General features: G+C 36.9%; 1 protein-coding gene across 1 annotated transcript; it reads left to right on the forward strand.

Annotated features, from left to right (window-relative positions):
* The first annotated feature begins 1,301 nt into the window (after positions 1–1,301).
* RAB4A (RAB4A, member RAS oncogene family) lies at positions 1,302–16,320 on the forward strand. The gene is made up of 8 exons (XM_014059833.2): positions 1,302–1,536; positions 6,174–6,254; positions 7,721–7,835; positions 8,343–8,405; positions 9,707–9,861; positions 11,788–11,883; positions 12,861–13,017; positions 15,671–16,320. The coding sequence occupies exons 1-7, from the start codon at positions 1,506–1,508 to the stop codon at positions 12,974–12,976; spliced, it is 657 nt and encodes a 218-aa protein (XP_013915308.1). The 5' UTR covers positions 1,302–1,505; the 3' UTR covers positions 12,977–13,017; positions 15,671–16,320.
* The last annotated feature ends 5,593 nt before the right edge of the window (positions 16,321–21,913 follow it).

Genomic DNA, 21,913 nt, shown 5'->3' on the forward strand with positions numbered 1-21,913 from the left:
ATAGTCATGGTGTCATTTGGACTAGAGAAGTGTGGCCGGATCGTAATCAAGAAAGGGAAAGTAGTTAAGACTGACGGGGTGGAACTAACAACATAGAAGACATACAGACCAGTTACAAGTTCCTAGGTATCCCATAATTACATGGAAACCACATTGAGGAGCCAAGGAAGACAGCAACATCCAATTACCATTGAAGAATCAGACAGGTCGTCAAGAGTCAGCTCAGGGGAAAGAACAAGATCCATGCCATCATGTGTATGCTCTGCCAGTCCTCAGACACCCTGCCAGTGTAGTGAGTTGGCCAAAGAAGGACTTGGAAGCTTCCACCCCAAGTCCAACACCCTGAGACTGTACACCAGCTGGAAATTGGGCAGTCAGGGTTTTGTAAGTGTCAAAGCCACTGACATGGATGAAACCAGAGCATACAGGAGCCCTCATTGTATTGTGACACTATTGTTAAAAAGTGGAATTAAAACAGCACTTAATATAATTCTCCATTCTACAGGGAAATATGTCCCATATAGTAAAGGTAGCCCTCAATTTACAACAGTTCGCTCAGTGACTGTTCAAAATTACGGCACTGAAAAAGTGACTTATGACCATTTTTCACACTTATGACTGTCGGCAGCATCCCCATGGTCATGTGATTGACATTCAGATGCTTGGCAACTGAGTCACATTTATGACGATTGCAGTGCCCCTTTTGCGACCTTCTGACAAGCAGAGTCAACGAGGAAACCAGATTCACTTAAAAACCATGATACTAATTTAAGAACTGCAGTGATTCACTTAACAAATGCAGTGAGAAGAGTCATAAAATGGGGCAAAACTCATTTAACAAATTCCTCACTGGGGAATTGAGGGAGCTTGAAAACCACACATCTTAAAATTGCCGAGGTTAAAAATCTGTTCTAGCATATCAAAGCGTATTTATGAACCCCTGTTTTTTTCAAAGACAAGCTGAGATGTTACCCTTTCCCCTCAAACTCCATTCGCCCACCGTCGCCTCCGCCCACCCGAAGTAGCAGCTGACATTCACCCCTCCCAATCCAAGCAAAGAGGCGCGCATCAATCCTCCTGGCCCGAACTGCTCCTCTCTTCCACCAAGGGGCGCTCTCCGATGTCAAAGACCCCGTGCACGTGCGCTTTGTTTTGGTGACCGCAAGAGACAGAGTGAGAGAGGGCGGGGGAAGATATATATATAGAGAGAGAAATAGAGTGAGAGAGACAGCCGTTCGTGGGCATCAGCGCGCTTGCGCATACCGGCAGGCCGCGCCCCGAAGGGAGGAGCGAAGAGGAGGAGGAGCTACCTGCGCAGGCGTAGAGAGCACGTTTTCGTGCGGGAGTTGGAAGTCCTTGCCCTCCCCCTCCCCTCCGTCTTCTCTCCTGGGTGCCTAATTAAAGGGGTGGTGGAGGGAAGGGCCAGAGGTGGAGCCTCGAGTCGGGAACCTGACTGAGACGCGGGCGGCCTCTGTTTCCCGGGTGGCGTCGGCGGCGCTCCCAAAATGTCGCAGACGGCCATGTCCGAGACCTACGGTACGGAGCGGTGGCGCGGAGTTGAGCTGGGAGGGAGGGAAGGAGGGAGAGGAGAGGGTCCGCGGAGGGTCTGCTTCCTTTGCTACCGAGAGAGCTACGGGAAGAAAGTAGGTTCATAAAAAAAACCGGGGCGCCAAGCACTACGCGTCCAGAGGAAGAACCTTTCCATTGGTTTGCCGGGAATGGGCTCTGCGTAATAAAGCCGCCCTTCTGTTTTCTTTGAACGAGCGTGAAGGTGCTTCCCCCCCCCCCCCCAGCAATAGGATCGCGCCTGGAGACATGAAAGCCTCGCGCATCTCTTCCCGGGCTTCTCCCCTTTGGAGTAGGAAGGGGAAGAGTTTCAGCTCTTCCCTAGTAAGCAAGCAAGGTAGAGAAGGGTAGAGCTGTGGGAGACCTTGGCAGCTTCCTTGAAGCTGGGCTTTTACAAATAACAGGTGGTCCTTGACTTACCACCACAATTCCCCCCCACAACGTTTCTGTGCTTAAGTGAGTTGTGCTGCGTTTTACGACCTTTCTTGCCACAGCAGTTAAGCGAATCACTGCAGATGTTCAGTTAGTAACACTAAGGGAATCTAGCTTTCTGTTGATTTTGCTTGTCAAAAGGTTGCAAAAGCTAATCACTCGACCCCAGGAGGGACATAGTAACAGTCATAAGTATGAACTAGTTGCTGAGTGTCTGAATTTTGATCACATGGTCATGGGGACGCTACAAAGGTCGTAAGTGTGGAAAATGGTCATAAGTCACATTTTTCAGTGCAGTTGTAACTTTGAACTGTCACTAAATGAAATGTAAGTTGAAAACTACCTGTGGTCAAAACTGTGATTCCTTACATTTTGACCTGTCTGATTTATCACCCTTCTATTCCCATAGTAGGTTAGTTGCTTTCAACCTTTTCTAATAACCCATGATCCACTTTCCACCAAGCATGCATTCAGAAATGAAGCTTACCCATTGTAGTGGTGTTCTGGTAGCAACCTATCTTGGGTTAGAGAAAGACTGTGACCCAATAGTATATCTAACCCAATAGTTAAGATTGCTGTTATCACTACTACTTTAAAGAAAATTGCCACACTGTTAGGTAGTGGTTTGGACTTTGCGAAAAATAAGGTTATGAAATATATTTCTGGATGAAGTAGAAGTCTCCGGCTAGTGTAACTTAGACTTCCTTCTAAGGCTCCTTAAAAATGCTTAATCCTGTGTGTGCAGTAATTGTAGCAATGTAGTAAGCTCTGTGTTTGTAAAGGAATTTAGAGCTGACCTTGTGGAAGATAAGAAAAAGCTACTAAAGGGGGAAAGGAAGGAGCGGGCCATTAATACAGCTTGAAGGAGAAATCACAGTCCTGAGGTAGAGGGGGGCCTGCATAAGAGATTTAAAATAGTTTAGTATAAAATTGGTCACAACAAAATTGAGCAGTCTTTCAGAGTATTGTTATTCTGTTTTGCCACAATAAAGAGCATTCCTTAAAGCCATGACATACTTGTTGTTGACTCAAAGAACTGCCCTAAAGACTTGACAATATTGTAAACTTTTACTCAGTGTCCTGTATGTATTCAAGGAAGCCAAATTATTCTAGTACATAACTTTTCTTAGCAAAGATTATTGGTTTACAATTGTTTTGTGTTTAGTGATAAAATACAGATCTGACCATTATATAAGCTCAAATGCTGTATTTGTAAAGGAGTAATTTCTATACCTCATACAAATGAAAAAATGGTTAAATAATGACAAGAGGTTTTAAATGCACTGTATGTGATGTTCTTACAGGATAACAAGCTCAAAATGAAAGAATACTATGTATAATGAAGAGAATAAGAAAACAAGAATAGGAATTAAATACTATTCAAGTTTATTAGGATACAAAAGCCTAACTGTCTGCATAAAATAAATGCCACGTGTTTCAAGTTTACTTCATTCACTTTCCTGAACAAAGCAGTACTGTAGTTCCATTGCTAAGTGCCAGATATTGCCATAACTCAATCCTCTTGGCAGTTAAAGTAAATTGTTGGAAATGCTATTCAGAGAGAAAGAAATTCACATATGTGTTTCATATGGTTGCCACAAAAAAAGGTAGGGTCAACCTATTCTCCAAAGCACCTGAAGTCTGAACAAGAAGCAGTTGATGGAAACTAATCAGGGAGAGTCCAACCTAGAACTAAGGGAAAATTTCTTGATAGTGAGAACAATAAAGCAGCGGAACAACATGCCTCCAGAAGTTTTGAATTCTCCAACACTGGAGGTTTTTAAGAAGATATTAGAGAACCATTTGTCTGAAATGGTACAGGATTTCCTGCCTGAGCAGTTTTGGACTAGAAGACCTCCAAGGTGTTTTCCAATTCTGTTCTTCTGAATAATTCAAAAACAGCTTTAAATTTTAAATTATTTAGGGGAATTATTTTTAACATTAGAGAATTATATGTTTAATATTTTTTCAATATTCCAAATTTTATCATTCCAAATATTATGTAAAAGTTTAATGGCTATATTTTACAGACTTCATGTTTCTAAATCATGAAGTCTTTTATCATGAACATTTGAGCTTCTGGGAAATGAAAATACATTCAGCACACAAAATACTTCTTGGGGATTTTTTGTCCCAAGTCAACAATGTCTTGAAACTCAAAGAACTTTTTTCATTGGGGGGGGGGGGGAATAAGCTTTGTAATGAAATGCCTTTTAGAGCTTCCTTCCCCATCTGGTTGAACCATTTAAACAACCAAGGTAATAAGTTCTGTGAATTGCTTTCTTTGTCAAGAAACCTTATCTATTTTGAAAGAGTATTAGTGAATCCAGTAATTTGGGGAAAATAGTGTTTGGTCATGTAGGCCAAATGACATGCAAGAAAGGCTTCTGGCAAGAGTGGCAACAAATAAGACATAAAGAATGCCACATTCCTTTGCCTGGTGTCTAGTGGTTCCATGGCAGTGAATTCAGGAAGGATCATAAATTATGGTGCCAATGTAATTAACTATTTGCGTATTTTCAAGATAACCAACTAAAGTCATAAAAAGAATACAAACTAAAGCACAACTTCAAAATTTAGGGCAATGATTTTACCTATATTAATTTGCCTTTGGAAAAAAAAAGTTTGATGCAATCTTTCAGGTTGACTGCATCACTGAGTGAAGCTAGAATGAAGGATTTTTAAAAAAATGCACAGATGTGTTCCACATTAAATAGTCCTAGAATAATTCATTTAAAATGTTCATACGTTCTGAAGGGTATTTCTGTTAGGAAATGCATTTAATGCTGCCAATTCTGATTACAAATAAGGATTTCTTTTATATATGTTTCAGCAAAGTTTGTCAGAGAATTTTTCAAGCAGGTCGAGTGATCAAATCTTACTAAATAAATTTTCTAATAAAAGATTATCTGAGCATTTCCATTTGTGAGCATTAACTCTCATTAACAGCAGGAAATCACTGGTTTTGTGTTTCATAACTTTATTCCTTCCATTAAATATATAGGTGTTTGTGTTGTATACCCTAAGCTTGCTGTGAATTTGATTGGTTATTACTATCATGCTAAAGCCCAGCCCGCTGAAATTTTGAAACTATCCCATTTCTGCCAAAAATGGAGGAACATTCCAGTTTGATGACAACCTTCCATTACCTTGCAGCCTTTGTAATAGGTATTTGTGAGATTCTTGTAGGGGCTAAATGTCACTGATCTAAAAATGATCTAAATATTTGTCATGTTGAGGCAGATAAGAGTGAAATAGCATAATTCAATTGCATGCTTTCATTCTGGCTTCCAGACTTCTTTCATTCCTAGTGTTGGCTTAATTATATCTGTTTCTAACAAAACTGGATAAAATTTTGATACTGTTCCTTTGCATGAAATAGCTGATAATTTTTTGTAAAAATTAGATAGTGAGCAGTTAACAATTTTCAGGCCCTTCTTAATTCATAAAAATGAATTTGCTTGAGACTAGAATAACTATGGCAAATCTTTATTTTTTTAAAAAAGCTTTCATTTTGTATAAACCAAAAATGTAATAAATACATGTAACAAATGAAAAACAACTTTCCCCATCTTTATACCAATTAATGTCAACCAATAACATGTTTTAACATTTCAGTCATTTTAATAGAGGAAGTTCACTGTAGACAAGATTGTTATCTAAATAAGGCAACCACTAGTTTTCTCAATAAGTTAATATATTAGCTCTTTAAAATGAGAAATAGCAAAGTACTTTATAATCAGGATGTGAGGATGTATTTTTTTAAAAAAGCTGTACCTCCATTAATTTTTGTGCAAATATAAATTTATCTTTGTATTTTACACCAAGCTTTTGATTAATTATATGCCATCAATTGTTAGTGACTAGGTAAATTTTGTTAATAAAGATATTTTTCTAACCTGGTCTTTCAACAATCTATTCAACACCTCTAGCCGAGTCCATCTACTTTGCTGCTGGTTGTCCTCTTGTTAAAATATGTGCTTGAGTGGCATGATATCTATTGAGTATAACTATTGATTATTTCTGTTACAATATCTTTGTGAATGAGCTACTGAATTACAGCTGAGCAGTTTTTCTATTCAGTATTCTTGTGATATGTTTTTAAGACAAAAGAAAATAACAGTTATAGTATGGCTCTATATTTAAAGATACTAATAGGTTAATCTTGTTTACAGATTTCCTCTTTAAGTTTTTGGTCATTGGAAATGCTGGAACTGGCAAATCCTGTTTGCTTCATCAGTTTATTGAGAAGAAATGTAAGTAAAGTTGTATTTTTTTTGCAGCCAAATCCTATCTACTTTGGAATTTGTGAGCAGTAGCATTTTATTAATCATCATCATGGTATATTTCTTAAAAGTATTACTAATGAAATATGCCAGAAAACTATAAACATGGTTGTAGAAGGGTCTGATTTATTCCAATTAGTTTCTGTTTGACTTTGTGAGATCATCCAGAGCTGATCTCCTGTCTTCATTATCAGAGCAGGATATATGACCTTACAAGTCAAAACACAATCCATGGATGTATATTAAAGGATTGTAGAATAATTCACACATTTCATTTGTATATCATTAGGACTTGAGTGAAAGCATGATAGAAGTGGTTTTAAGGATAGATTGATTATATTCAGAAACTTTAAAAGCATCTTAATGCAGAAAAAAAATCAAATATTGAAATCCTTAACTATCCAAAATGAGGCATGGCATGTAGTGGGGGGGGGGGGGTGTTAGTTGCTCCAGTATTCATTGGGAGAGAAACTCTACCAAGTATAACCTTTCCAAGAATGCCCTGCCTTGTCTAGCTAACAACTTTCTCCTTCAAAAGGTAGAGAGAACCCCAAGAGTGTCAGCAATTTTTGACTTGGGGCTAAATAACAGGAAGTCTTAGGCAAAGAAAAGCAAGTGGCAGGAACATTTGAAAAAGATAGATGTGTTTTGTTGCAGTTTGTGTGATAAGAGAAACTATAACCGTATGTAATAATCATGACTTGGACTTGAAGAAAGTTAGTAGTTAGGCAGAGAGAGAGAGAGAGATCAACTACTAGTCTGGACCTTTATGACTAATGGCAAATTTGAATTTGGTCTCTTGAACCACATCTGAATGCTACAACACATCAGCATATTTCTGTGTTCAAAACTTGTTCATCTAAGTAAATTTTAAGAATTCAACATGATAAAAAAAATTATAAATAGCAGAAATGACTGTTAGCAAATGTGATAGCTCAATACACTTGTTTCTTGTAATAAAAAACATTTTTAATTTAATAGTCCAAAGTTAAAAACACTGTCCTGTTCTGATCTGTTACTCAGATTTATACTCTGTCCAGAATGCTTACAAATGTAATGTCTTACTATTTGTGTTTTCTTCTGATAATTAGCTTTTAATATACTACCAAAAGAAAGATGTTCTTTACAAATTTATAATGGCTTTCGATCTAAGTTTAATTCAGTTTCCAAGAATCTAATTACTATATGAATCAACAAATTCTGATAGTGACTTTATTAGCATTCCAACCTTTATGTGATATATTTTATATTTTAATAATAGCACAATTAATTTCCATTTGTATAGGGTTTTTTTTAATTTTCCATTTATTTCTTTTTCCTGGCTTCAAAAGTTCCATAATGTTTGCACCTGTACACTGAGAAAGGCATAACCTATTATGACTCTGCCTTTTTAACCGGAGTTGAGTACTAATTAAGGTTTTTTTTTTCTGTTATAGTCAAAGATGACTCAAATCACACTATAGGAGTGGAGTTTGGTTCAAAGATAATAAATGTTGGAGGCAAATATGTAAAACTGCAGATATGGGATACAGCTGGACAAGAACGGTTCAGGTATAATTTCCTGTTAAATAAGGAAAAGCAATTCCAAGATTTAGGTGTTTTCAGTATTTCTGTTAAAGTGAAGGCTACTTTCTTCTTGTAACTTTATAACATTTTTATAGCCAACCAAAACATAGTTGTATTGATAGAACAGTAATGACAATAGGCTTTATGTCACTTCAGCGTGGCTAAATAACACTAGAAGATGCTATAACTAGCAAATGGGGTTTGTAATAGCATTGCTATTATCTGAGAAATTCTGACCCAGTCCAGCTAAAAGGAAACACATCTGGGAAGTTAATAATGTTCTCATTAGTCAAATTCTATATAAGACAGATGGCTATGTAAGTGTTTTAAATAAATATATAAATTTAAATGGTGGAATAAGTAAATGTCTAACTCTAGTTTTGTCTTGCAAGTACAAACCTAAACAAGCATAGTTTGTGCTTACAATTTTAGCATTGCACAGAACTCAAATTTCTATCCTTTTAAATATACTGTGGGTTTTTTCCTTCACAGATCAGTAACACGAAGCTATTACAGAGGTGCTGCAGGTGCTTTGCTTGTTTATGATATCACTAGGTAAAAGCAAAATACTAATCTTTTTCCTTCTGTTCAATCATGTCTGATTCTCCAAGACTTCCAGGACAACTCCCTGCAGGTGTCCCCCCCCCAAGGTTTTTCAGAAGTGGTTTGCCATTGCCTCCTTCCTAGTTCTGAAAGTGACTGGCCCAGGGCCACCCAGTTTCTTCACACCCAAGGTGGAACTAGAATTCACATCTTAGGCACAGCTAAAATCTGGATAATCCTTTCATATTCTTTAAGGGATATGGAATTTCCTTACAGCTAATATGCATTCTGCACATAAACTGAACTATCAAGAGAGTAGACAATGCTTATACACTTCCTCTCTAAGTTGGTTTCACAATCTATATATATAAAAATGGGGGTAAGTTCCAGCATAACTCTGGAACACCTTGAGGAATTCCAAGCAAACCTGGTACATAGATGACTTACTCGCTGGAAAAAAATACTGTGTGGATAAGACAGCCCTAACACCCCTCCAGGCTTCTACTCTATTGTAAAATGGCTTCTACTGTACAGTGCAGTGGAGTTGCCATGGTAATGGCTTCACAGTAACTCCACAAGTAGGCTCCCTCTGGTAAGGGGGAAAATCCAACATTAGAAATTACTTTTGATCCAGACATGTTCTCCCTATAAATAAATACCTGTATAATGCCAGGTTATCAACTAGTCTTCTATAAAGTAACTTCATTCAAATTTGTTCCCTGCCCCCATGTTTTTTTTAACAATTAGCAATAAAGGTGGTCCTGGTCCAAAGTAAGGAAATCTGTTTAAAACCCATGTATGTATATTGTTTAAACCTTCCTATGTATTTAATTGCATCCATGGATCTATTTGGACAGTTTTGTCAAATAGATAAAACTTCTATGGATTATGTTTTATTTGTTTCCAAGAACTTTATTTGATGTAACATCTCATCAGAAATTTCCTCAGCTCTTTGATCCTAGTTTTACTCTTAAGATATCGGCTTTCTCCTGGGAACTGAATAAAATAGAAGATATACAATCTGGAATCATAGCTGAAAGCATTGGATCAACATTCAATTAGTTGCTTTCTGATGTAGCTCTTCTGGATATCTTGCTGTTGACATAGTTTCAGTTCCCGTAGTGCATTAAACCAGGTCTCAATATAAGAATGAATATTTTTGTGGCACTGCAGTCATAACTGGAAATACCTTTCAGGTATCTTATTGTGCAATTGCTTCTTTGCAGACTTCTAATCAAGTAACAGCAAAATATTTCTATAAGGGTGTTTTGGGTTGCAAATATTAATACAAAATATTGTATTCTTTGATGTAGTCGAGAAACCTACAATGCACTTACCAACTGGCTGACAGATGCAAGGATGTTAGCAAGTCAGAATATTGTAATAATATTATGTGGGAACAAAAAGGATCTTGATGGAGATAGGGAAGTCACTTTTCTAGAAGCATCCAGATTTGCTCAGGAAAATGGTAAGTGGTTTTCTTGATGTCTTGTGGTTTCCTGATAAAGGGTTGTAGTGAAAATTCCCTCCCCCCCCCCCCACACACAAAAATGTTCAGAGTGAAATGGAGGGTTTAGGAAAGAAATTTTATAAGCCTTTCTTGTTTACTTTTTCCACGTATTGCTTGTTTTTAAGTACTGTCTTCCAGTCTGCTTGAGTGTGTCTTTTCTGTTTAAAACAACACAAGTCTGAGTGATCATATAGGATTATGTGAATATGTGTAATGTACTTACGTGAATAGTTTAATTTGATTACATTATGACATTGTAAGAATAATCAGTTTTGTCCTATTATTGGACTTCCTTGATCAAAGTCAGGGAGGAAAGGGTAAAAGGAAAATCTTAATGAACATGCCTGGAATTTGCCTGCATATACTATACTAACCGGTTAGTCATATCCTGGTTATATTATATGCTAGTTAACCTATAATTGAACTCTTGAGTCAAGGCTACAGCTGAAAACATTCAGGATTAAGAATAGAAAATTAAATCTAACTAGCAGCAGGGTTCTGCAGAGAGAACCACACTACTTGAGAACATTTGTATTAGTTGTGCAGTTGCTCCCAACTCTTCACATTGGAAATTTGTTCCTGCTGTGCTCCAGCTGGTGTTTAACAAATTCAATTCTATTTTGACTAGTCATGTCTTCCCAGATAGAAGAAATAGCCATATTAAATCAAAGCCACCCTTAAAAAGGCTTTAGCTGGTATATGTAATTTCTCCTCAGTGGGGAAGAAGGAAGCAGAGCATAGCATAATTTGACATGCTTAGAATTTTCATAATATTAACTTTAGTACAATTAGTCCCCAACTTGCAACCATAATTGAGCCTGGAATTAATGGTTGTAAAGCATTGCAGCCATTAAGGTAGTCATCACATGTTGCCACTCGATCTTCCGACCTTTTTTGTGGTGGTCGTTAAACAAGCACAGCAGTCATTTAGCAAATATGTATTGTCCAATGAACATTGTTTGCCAGAAACCAGAAATAATGCAAAAAACTTCGAAACATATGACTGTGGAACGCTGTAAATAGCTGTAAAGATGAGCTGGTTGCCAAGTGCCAAACATGTAATCATGTGACTGTGGGGTGGTACAGCCAGCAGAACTTTAAAAAAAGGTGGTAAGTACATTTTGATGGGCCCACCTGGTTGTTAAACTAGGACTACCTGTATACACACACACTCCCCCCTCTCTTTTTCTCTATAAGTCAATTTGTTTGTAGCACAAAGTCATATCACATGAAATGAGTAGCCATATATAGCAAAGCAAAGCTGCATTTTAATGTTCTCCAGATACAATGCAAACAAATGCAGCTATTGGCAATGCTGTTATATTTTCTCTGGGGAAAACGTCATGCTTCCAAGCAATCCATACTGAATATGGGTCTCTCTGTTCTCTGGCTTGTGTACTGTCTTCCCCATTTTGGTACACAGTATTGTTTCACTTGAAGGCATTTCATGCCTTTTAGATTATTGGAACTTACAGTACACATGAATCTTGCTGGAAGTGATAGAGACAATTTTGAATGGGAGCAGAGTTTTAGAGAGAGGTTTTTGCTCAAGGCCTAGCAACTAGATTTTCCCTATCTGTGTTCTAGGATCTTCTTAGTTTGAAAGTTGGGAGATGTTTTACTAGTTAGAATTTTCTCCTAATTGTTTTCTCCCATATAGGCTACAGTATTGGATACTCAGTGGGGTTTACTGATAGGTACTGTAGATATAGACAGAATTGACTTAGATATGTACAATAAGAGGAATTGGTAAAAACTGATCAGGGAAATCTTCTGGTGGGAAGAATATGATGACATATATAAATATATTGCATTTAAAACTGAAAGACCATTATTGTGTCATTTTGAACACTGATCAAACACATTTCATTTTTACTGTTACAGAGCTGATGTTTTTGGAGACAAGTGCATTGACAGGGGAGAATGTTGAAGAAGCCTTTGTACAATGTGCAAGAAAGATACTTAATAAAATTGAGTCAGGTAATCATAATCCAAGTTTCAGTTATTTAAAATTTTAACCTAGGATTAAATGACAATTCTGAAATGATAAAGTACTCCTGGATTAGACGTGTTTTTCCTTTGTTGTAAAATTCTACCTGATAATAAACCGTGTCTTGTTAAAGAAGATAAATTTATTCAGCTATTGCCTAAATGGTCAAATTTAATGCTTTCTGTCCAAGGCATGTATATACAAAGTATATTTGTATATATGTATTATTTGGCTTTATTATTTTTACAAATAACTCAAGACAACAAACATATTCAACACACCTCCCTTTTTCTTGTTTTCTGCACAGCAACAAACCTGTGAGTTGGGTTAGGCTGAGAGAGCGCATGACTAGCCCAAAGTCACCCAGCTGGCTTTCATGGCTTAAGGCAGGACTTGAACTCACAGTCTCTTGCTTAGCTACTAGACCAAACTGGTTGTCCTTATAGATTCCTTATGTAATCTTGTATAAACGGCTTTGCCTTAAGAAAGAAAAATCCTTTAGTCAGGATAAATCTATTTTTTTATATATTGCTGGCAGCTTTTCTATATTACATCTGAAAACATTTAAAACAAGTATTTCTGAACTCAAACTACTGCATAAAACATTAAGATCTGGTGCTAAGGCAAACAATTTCAGATTGTGATCATCTGCAGCTTTCATTATCATGTGCTATCTCTCTTGATATATCTCTGATCTAAGAGGAAGGAAATTGCTTTTTTGTTGCGTGACAGATCAGGCCAATGAATATTATTAAACAGCAATTAAGAAAAAAAAATCCCACTCTTACTAATATCAACTATAATTCTAGAGAAAAATGTATATGTTTTTGTTTTTAAAGTACAGGATTTGTGTGTCAATGCTATGGACATCCAATCTTATAATTTAAATTACATTCACAATGTTTTTTAATCTTGTGTGTGCAGGGTATGACCATATGAGGGGAAAAAATGTGTTTTATTTTATCAGGTGAACTGGATCCTGAAAGGATGGGCTCAGGAATTCAATATGGAGATGCTGCTTTGAGACAGCTAAGATCTCCACGAAGAGCACAGGCTCAGAGTGTTCAAGAATGCGGCTGTTAAAAGCAAGCAACAAAGAAACTTCTTGTTTTATGAAACATAAGGTATGTATTACCAAGTTAGTATCACCTTTGCTTCAGTTTAGTACAATAAAAATAGCTTTTCCAAGGTTTTTCGTATAGATTGCAAGCATTCACGTGCATTTGCTTGCAATGAAGAAATTGATTTGTGACCTCTTACTATTTCAGCTGAAACTGATTCATAGATTCTTCCAAAAATCTTAGGAAGCACCATTCTTTCTGACATTTTTGTAATTGATACTTCATTGGCACTTTCATATTTCTCTGTATAATTAACTAAAAACAGAAAAATCAACCTTAGCTAAAAAGAGTTGAGATTGACATTTTGATTGACATTTCCAAGCCTTTTATTTAGTATGAGTGTAGGTGCCAAAGTTGAGACAGTCAATTTAAAAAAACGTGCTTTGTGCTTACTATTTTAATCTGATTGAGATATAAGGTTGGTGATATTTCAAGTTCATCTTCATTCTCTTCTCCAATCTTCCATTCAGTTTGTATGTAGGTATGTATATAATCAAATGACTGGGTGGCAAATAAACATAAAATCCAATATTCTATCTATCGTGTGTGTGTGTGTGTGTGTGTATGTGTATGTGTAGATGTATATATATGCATGTGTATAATATATATATATATATATGTATTATGTATGTGTTTATATATGTGTGTATATGTGTGGGGGGGTGTATGGGAGGGAGGGAGGGAATACATGTAGTATGTCTATATATATACGAACAACTACAAAATTTCTGTTATACCATTAGTAAGATGAAATTAATAAAAATCCTGTAATTTTATTCGATTTACTTGACTGCTGACCTACTCTCTTTGGACATTTTGAATATAGTCTTAATATGATTATATAGAATGTAGTGCAAGTGTTCAATCTGCATTGAACTATCATTATAGGATTCTTAACTGAGCAGCTTAGCTTTGTAAAATGTTCATCACCACTTTTCCAAGAATATATCCAGGTGGTTGAAAACAATATAGCTAATATTTACATAAAATGTACTATAATTTAAAAACAGTGATTAATCAACATAAAAATCAACATTCAGTAAGACCACAGTACACAATGTTTTCCACATGGAAGTGCATATGCTTTGTCCCTTGTAGTAGTCATTATTTTTCTCTGTCACCTTTTCTTCTTGAAAATCTATTTTAATGGGTTGGATATTAAATGAAGAAATAATAACCAAATCATTCAGTGGAATTCATTCACTGTCCTTTGAATTTTTTTCTTTATTGATTAATGAGCTACACACAGCATATATAACTCCAAATATATATTTTTCAGTAGTGCTAAAGGTTTATCACCTTGATCTAAAATGTTCTGTTCTTGAAATAATGATTATTCCTAAAATATTTACATAGCCACCTACGGTGATTTTAGGTACACCTACACATAATGTATGCATGCACATATAAACCCTTGACAGTGAGTCACATGGAGAATGGCATGCTGTCAAAACATAGCACATAACACCACCTCCATTTTTTTTCTAATTTTAACGATAAATCTTTAAAATATTCCCTTTTTGCAACAATAAGAGAGTGTCGCACTTCTTAATATATGTTCAGCTGCTGGAAGGGTGGGATAAGGACAGGCGAGCTTACACTTTTTTAGGTTTAAGGTATAATATTTGGTTTATGACTTCTATAGAGCCGTGGTGGCACAGTGGTTAGAGTGCAGTACTGCAGGCTACTGCTGACTACCAGCTGACTGCAATTTGGCAGTCTCACCAGGCTCAAGGTTAACTCCCACTTCCAAGGTTGGTAAAATGAGGACCCAGATTGTTGGGGGAAATAGGCTGACCCTGTATACTGCTTAGAGAGCGCTGTAAAAGCACTATGAAGCAGTATATAAGTCTAAGTGCTATAGCCATTGCTATTCCTTCTAGCCTGCCCCCAGCTGACCTTCATTATCTTCACTAGCCTCCCCTCTGCTGGGCTCATCATCACAGCCATCCAAAGGGAAGAGTTGCAGCTCAGGGGCTTTTTGGACTTTGTCAATATTTTCCACATAGCCATCATCCACCACCACCCCCAGTCCCACTGCACCTTGCCAGCTACTCACACACCCTCCCTCTCACCCAGCAACAACTACCTATCTGACTGCCAGCCTGCTTGCAAGGTAACTGGGACTTGCATCTTCCTGTTAGCTTCCCCAGTGACTGCTTGTCAGAAGCTGGCAGGAAGTAGCGACCTGACAGTAATCTTCCCCTAACAAGGACAATGGGGACAGTAAGGATTGACATCATAAAGCAATGTGGCCATGTGACATTCAGCTTTACAAGAACATTGCTTAGCAATGGAAATTCTGGACCCAATTTCATTGTTAACCAAGGCCTGCCCGGTCTCTCTGCTTGGATTTGTCCATGTAGTTACCAAGAGTCAAAGGCAAAAAAGAAAAAGCCCCCCCTTAAATGCAATTTACTGCTTAATTTTAGTAGTATAATCTATAGAAATTTTGGACATTACAAAAATATGGATTGGAGAATCACATGAGACTTTGGCTTGCCCACTCTATTTTAGATATTAAGGTATCTGTAAATGTGTATATTAAGATGCCAGTATCTTAACCTTGATTGCACCGGCTAGCTTCCCCTGACCTTTTTTTTTAAGTATATCTAAATTTAAATCTGTTAACACTGAAATGCTATTTATTTTTCAGCTCTCCTTTCAAGTAATTCATGGAAAAACTGCCGTTGCTGCAAGAATCTTCATTTTTAGAACTCCTTTTTGATTCAACAAAATGGAACATATGGCTTTTTTTAAAAAACAAAAAAGTACAGTGGAATGGCAGAGCAACACCACAAAAAAAGAACATTTGATAATATAGTGGACAATATTGAGACATAATATACCTGTACGTAAATATTTTCTGTTACATATTTGTGTTTCTTATTGTTACTTAAAAACACTGGTGTATCCACATGTATATAAGACATTGTCATTAAATTTCCAAAGCATGATATACTGACATGATATTGCACTAACACTTTTTTTTAATTAAAATTTTAACTGATAGGCATTATCATGTTTCAGGGTTACATTTGTTTTTGTTTTGTTTTTTACAAAGGCTTTTATTTATGAGTTGACATTGAAAGCTACTGGCATTGACTGTCAGTGTTTTATTTGCCACTTTCTATAGGGGCTTACATAAACTATTTTTTGAAAACTGTTAGGTCATATGTTTACTAATCTGCATACTGAAAAGATTTTTTTTTTACTGAAGCGTAATTGTTCTTGTTTCTTGAAATGCTTAAATGTATTCCAGTTTGTCAAATGTAAGCTATAAATACAGTTGTGAACTCAAAGCTTGCTGCTGTCTGAACTTGACCGGGGATAATTATTATTATTATATGTGGTTAATCTTTGGTGAGATTCACAGCCTTTGGGGCTGATTGGTAGCTCAATAGCTCGAGTCCTAACCAAGGACCTAGGAACTGTTAAGGTAATGTCGGAGGATATAAGCTGTTCCAAGTAGGGTGATTTTTTGTAGAATCAGAATGTTCAAGTCTGATAAATTTAAAATTTTCAAATAGCGAGGTAGCCCTTTAGGTATTGCTCCAAGGGCCCCAATTACAATCAGGACAACACACGATTTCTTTTTCCACAGTCACTCAACCTCAATGTGCAAGTCCCGGTACTTTGTAATTTTTTCTTGCTGTTTATCTTCAAATCATACATCTCCAGGTATTGCAATGTCAATGAACCATACTTTTTTCTTTTCAACTATTGTTATGTCAGGTGTGTTATGGGCCAAGTGCCTCTCAGTCTGGATTCTGAAGTCCCACAAGATCTTGACTTTCTCATTCTCTAAAACCTTCTGAACCTGATGTTCCCAGTGGTTTTTGCTGTACTCAAATCCAAACTTTTGGCACAACTTCCAGTGAATGATCTTAGCAACATGGCATTGTAGGTAGTCAGTTTGTGAAATTTTGCTGCACCCACTGATCAAGTGGTCAACTGTCCCGTCTTTCTCATTACAGAGGCGACATTTGCTGTTGGTGATAACGTGTTGAATTTTTGCCTTCATGCAGTTTGTGGCTAAGGCTTGTTCTTGAGCTGCCAAAATAAATTCTGTTTCTTTTTTCAGTGCTCCTGATCTTAACCAGTTCCAAGTTAGCTTTTTGTCAGTTTTGCCTTCAATACTTTTCAATTATTGGCTATGCATAGCTTTGTTTTTCCAATTTTCAGCTCACTTAAACTGCAACAAAGAATAGTAGTTTCAGGTAAAAAGATAATGCCTGTTTCTTTTTCCCTCCAGAGAAGTATTTGACATGGTCAGTCACCATTATCTGATTTTTAAAAAAAATACATTAAAATAATTTCTACATATAAGTTTGTTCAGATTATACTCAGTTAAAATAATGTTAGCAAAAAGTAGGATAGTTCCATCTGAAAGAGAATTGCTTTAATTCCTACTCCTCTTACAAACTGTACGTATGTAGAAGCTTACTCTAGAAATGCAACTGGCTTAGACAAAGTTTACATTTCTATTGTAAATCTGCCCAAAGCTCCATCTCCTGATAAAAATCTTTCTGTGCCACTGAAAGAAAACCATTTTGTTTTCATAGTAGACAAATGGACATCACTTGGGAATATGAAATTGGGACTTTGCTGAAGAGACTGTAAAAATGGCTCCTCTGAATACTCCTAGTACATTTGAAGAGCACCATTTCTGGGTTTGGAAATTGAGGCAGCATATGAGAATTCTGGGTAATTGAAAGTTTTTATATGGACGAGCAAGGGAAAACAATCAATTGCCTCCATATCCATTTAAAAAGCAGCTTTTCAGCTGCCTCGTTCCTGAAAGAATGTAAATGTTAAGTATTAATTTCAGTTAAATTTTTTTTACTGCGGAGTCAAAATAGATGAATCCACATGAACATTCTTCGTATATTTGAAGTGCAGCCACAGTGAGGTGATGAGTGTAATTAAAGCTGCAGGTCATTTTCAGTGGTCATTTGTTAGCCAACAAGAAAAGTCCTAAGCACTTTTCCTTATCAGTTTTTTTTTGTTTTAAATTTGTTTAATTGAAATATGGGCAGGTCTTATCCTAATATCATCCAGGGCACTTTTATAACAAAAAGTAACTTGGGGGAGGAACCCTTAGTGAAAGTCCTAAAAACCCATGCATACAAAATTTTTCAAGAGTAGCAAACAAAGTCTAGCAGCCAGAAATTAGGACTAAAGTTAATATTAAATACTTTACTAATCATTACTGTTATTGTTACAAAACAGTACCAGAAAATTAAACTGAGAACCAAAAAACAAAAGGGATATTTAGACAGATTTTAGCATCAAAATGAAGATAGTATAAATTCATCATTGTTAGGAATGACTTCTATAATTCATATGAATAGATTACCAGGCATAAATTCCCCAATTGTAAAGAAATATCTATCTGTTCACCAAATTTATAATCCCTTTGTGGTAAAACATGAGTCATGGTGGGAGTTTTTTATGGATATCTGGGTAAAATCGGTTTTGGTCTTTTTTTGTGGTCATGGTGAATTGATTATATGGGTTAGGCAAGTTAGTATTAAGTATAGAGATAAATGGGAATCTTCACTTCCCATTTGTTTTTCAAAAAGATAAAGTCAGCAAGAATAAAGGGTACTGATGTTGGCAAATTAATCACATTGCAAGAGTATGTTGCTCTAGTCTAGAACAAAATCTGAACTCTAGTACTTAACAATTGAAAAAAATGATAACAAAATTTACTAGCATAAGTATCTATATTGATGTGTATTGAGTTTATAGCATGAGTATAAACAGCATGGATGTTTTGAATGGCTTTCAAGAAACACTTTTGCCTCTTGTTGTGGATTTGCTAATGCTTTCCTAAGGTGAAAGAAAAAGAATCCAAAGAAGCTTGGAGATACTTTCCACTTAAGTGGATCTCCTTGGATCCATCTATTATGTATCATTGGCAGTCCTTTCTCCACCTCCTCCCCTTTAGAGCTATTGTAAAGTAACCTTGTGTTTTAAATTTCAGGGAAGAGCAATATCAGGTCTTGGCCATTCTGAAGCTGCTCCCGGCATTCTGATAGTCTTCCTACAGATTGCTGTTAACAATTTTTCCTCTGAACTTTCATGTATAGTAATATTTCCTTTAAAACATTATGTGGAATAAGTAGAATAAATGTTTTCTTTCGGTATTAACGTTGGGTAGGCTAGGAAATGAAGAGTAGGGGAAGATAGTGGCAAAAGAGTAAAGCATTGAGGATGCTTATTGCTACTATGCAGAAATGTGCCTTTTGTATTGCTAGCATTGTTTTCGATGGAGACTGCAGCATCACAGTTTGTGGTTATATCTAGGCATACTGTGGGACGGATTCCCTTTCCTTTTTTTTCTCCCCCCACCCACTTGTGAATACAACACGAGTCGTAATGAGTTGCTCTTCTCCTTTTTTTCCTCCTCAATTAATTTAATAAACAGCATTTCACAAATTCTAACTTTGCTTGCTTAGAACTTCTGTTCCTTTGGGCCTAAAGTTAGGTTGGTATCATTAGCTAGATACTGTATCTGCAGTTATTAAAGCATTGTTTCTATTAGAATTGATATGATACAGGCCTGCTTATATCAAAATCAGCTGTTTATGTGTAAGTTAATCAAAATGCAGAATTAAAAGGAAGCTCTGGGGCAAGATAAGACATGATCTATTTTTTTTTACACTCACAAATTCTCCCTAAATCTTTCTCATTTATTTTTCTTATAAGTAGAATTTTTAGAAAAAAATACTAGCTGGATAAGTATTAAAATTCCCAGCCACTGGCTTTCCATTTCACATGTTTTTCTTTCTAACTTTACAGTAAAGTTTAGTTAGTTAAAACATTTCTATAGTGACCCGTCTTGAACCAAACTGAACAGCTCCCAAAACCAAAATAAAACATCTACAATAAAATAAAAATGTTAACAGCTAAACTTTGTCATGCAGACCACAACAAATTCATCCCAACATTCATCTTACTCTAGCCCAGTGCTTGGGGGAGAACTCACCTCTTGAGTGCTTTTCAGAAGGTTAAAGGTGGGGGAGGGTATTCCATTAAACAGGAGCTGACATGAAAAAGGTGCACTTCCTAGATCCTATGGCAATATTTAAAGCAAGAGACCAGAAGCATGCCTAGCTCTCTGATCTAGTAGGACAGGTAAATAGCCTTAGGGAGAATGGTCCTGGAAATAAGCCTGGTGTCCTGCTACGTAGGCAAGGGTAGGATTCAGCTGGTTCAGACCGGTTCAGATGAACCGGATACTAATTTTGCATCTGGTTCGCTGAACCAGTAATTGGAAGGACTAACTGGCCCCGCCCATCCCTCACTCCTAGGAGGCTCCATACAGCGTGTTCATCATGTCAGGTGAGTGCAGGGCCCGCATGGAGGCTCTGGGAGGACAAAAAAGGTGTCTCCCGGAGCTTCAGGAACAGGTCTGTTTCTGGCCTCTGGAGGGTCTCTGGAGCCTGGGGGAGGAGGCCATTTTCGCCCTCCCAGAGGCTCAAGGAAAGCCTCTGGAGCCTTGGGAGAGCAAAAATGCCCCCACCCACCGTGGTGCAGGAGGCAGAGTAGGACATGCCCCCCTCACTCCATGGCCATGCCACCCCATCAACCAGGCAGAGAACCGGTTGCTATTTTTTTTCAATCCCACTCTTGTTTATAGGGCTTTAGAGGGAATAATTAGCATCTTGAATTGCACCCAGAAGGAAACTTGAGAGCCAGACAGGAAAATGAGGCATTGTAAATCCTGTGCTTTTCTTGTAATAGGAAATTCGCCACTCAAGAGTTTTAAAAAGGCAGTTGAATTCAGCACTAAAACTTTCACATATAGGTAGTCCTTGACTTACATCCGGTTGTTCAGCAATCATGCAAAACTACAGTAGCACTAAACAAAGGAAATTACAACTCCTATCCAAAAGATTACAGCCACTGCAGCGCCTCTATGGTCACTGAACAAAATTTGGGCACTTGGCAATCTGTCCACCCTTACGATTAATCACAGAGATGCTGCAACAGCCCCATACCACCCTTGGGTCTTTCCCCTATCACTCTTCACTTATCTTTTCTGAGCGTGGTCTTCAGGAAGGAGAATTGCCAAGCCACTGCCCAACCTTCCTGTGTAGAGGCCATGAGGTGCCATCCTGGAAGCTGGGGACATTTTGGATCCCAGAATTGTGGCCTCTTCCAAATGACACCGGCTTCTGGAACGGGGATACTGCAAGTTTTTAATACAAGGATGCTGAATTGCTACCTCTGTTAGCTTAGTTCCAGAAATAACTCCAGGAGTTTCAGCACCCATATTTGTGCTCAAGGCAGAATGTTATTGGCATTTGTGTCTAAAAATAAAAGCACAATATATAGTATACTTAAAAATGCAGAGTTTCCAAACTATGAAAATGTTTAATGTTACAGAAATGTTACTCAACAAAATCCCCAAATTTGTTTACATCTGTTAATGTGGCATTCTTTTGGGGGAAGAATATGGTTAAATAATTATATTTTCTAGCTAATCAGACTTTTCACACAAATAATTTTTATCCAAATCAATAACATCTCCCTTGTGTGACATGCATTCACTTCTTCTAATTGTACACTCAGTTCAATTTTTCTACATTTAATTTCTGTGAAGAGTATTCTCTCAATATGTAAGGCTTTATTATATTTATTGAAAACCCCGTGCTGCAAATGCAGATTTTGATCATAACTTAAGTCCAAGAGCTTTGGCAAAACCTGAAGCTATGTAGACAAGTGCAATATTGTACACAATGTCAGTTTGTTATTTGCTATAATTTCAGACAGTCTTCAACTTACAACTTACATTTATTTAATGGGCATTTAAAGATACAACAGCACTGGAAAAAAGTAACTTACAACCAGTCCTCACATAACTGTTGCAGCATCCCACAGTCACATA

Source organism: Thamnophis sirtalis, unplaced genomic scaffold (assembly GCF_051295495.1).
Source record: "Thamnophis sirtalis isolate CommonGarterSnake01/CBP01778 unplaced genomic scaffold, rThaSir2_p1.2 scaffold_6, whole genome shotgun sequence".
Lineage (NCBI taxonomy): Eukaryota > Metazoa > Chordata > Lepidosauria > Squamata > Natricidae > Thamnophis > Thamnophis sirtalis.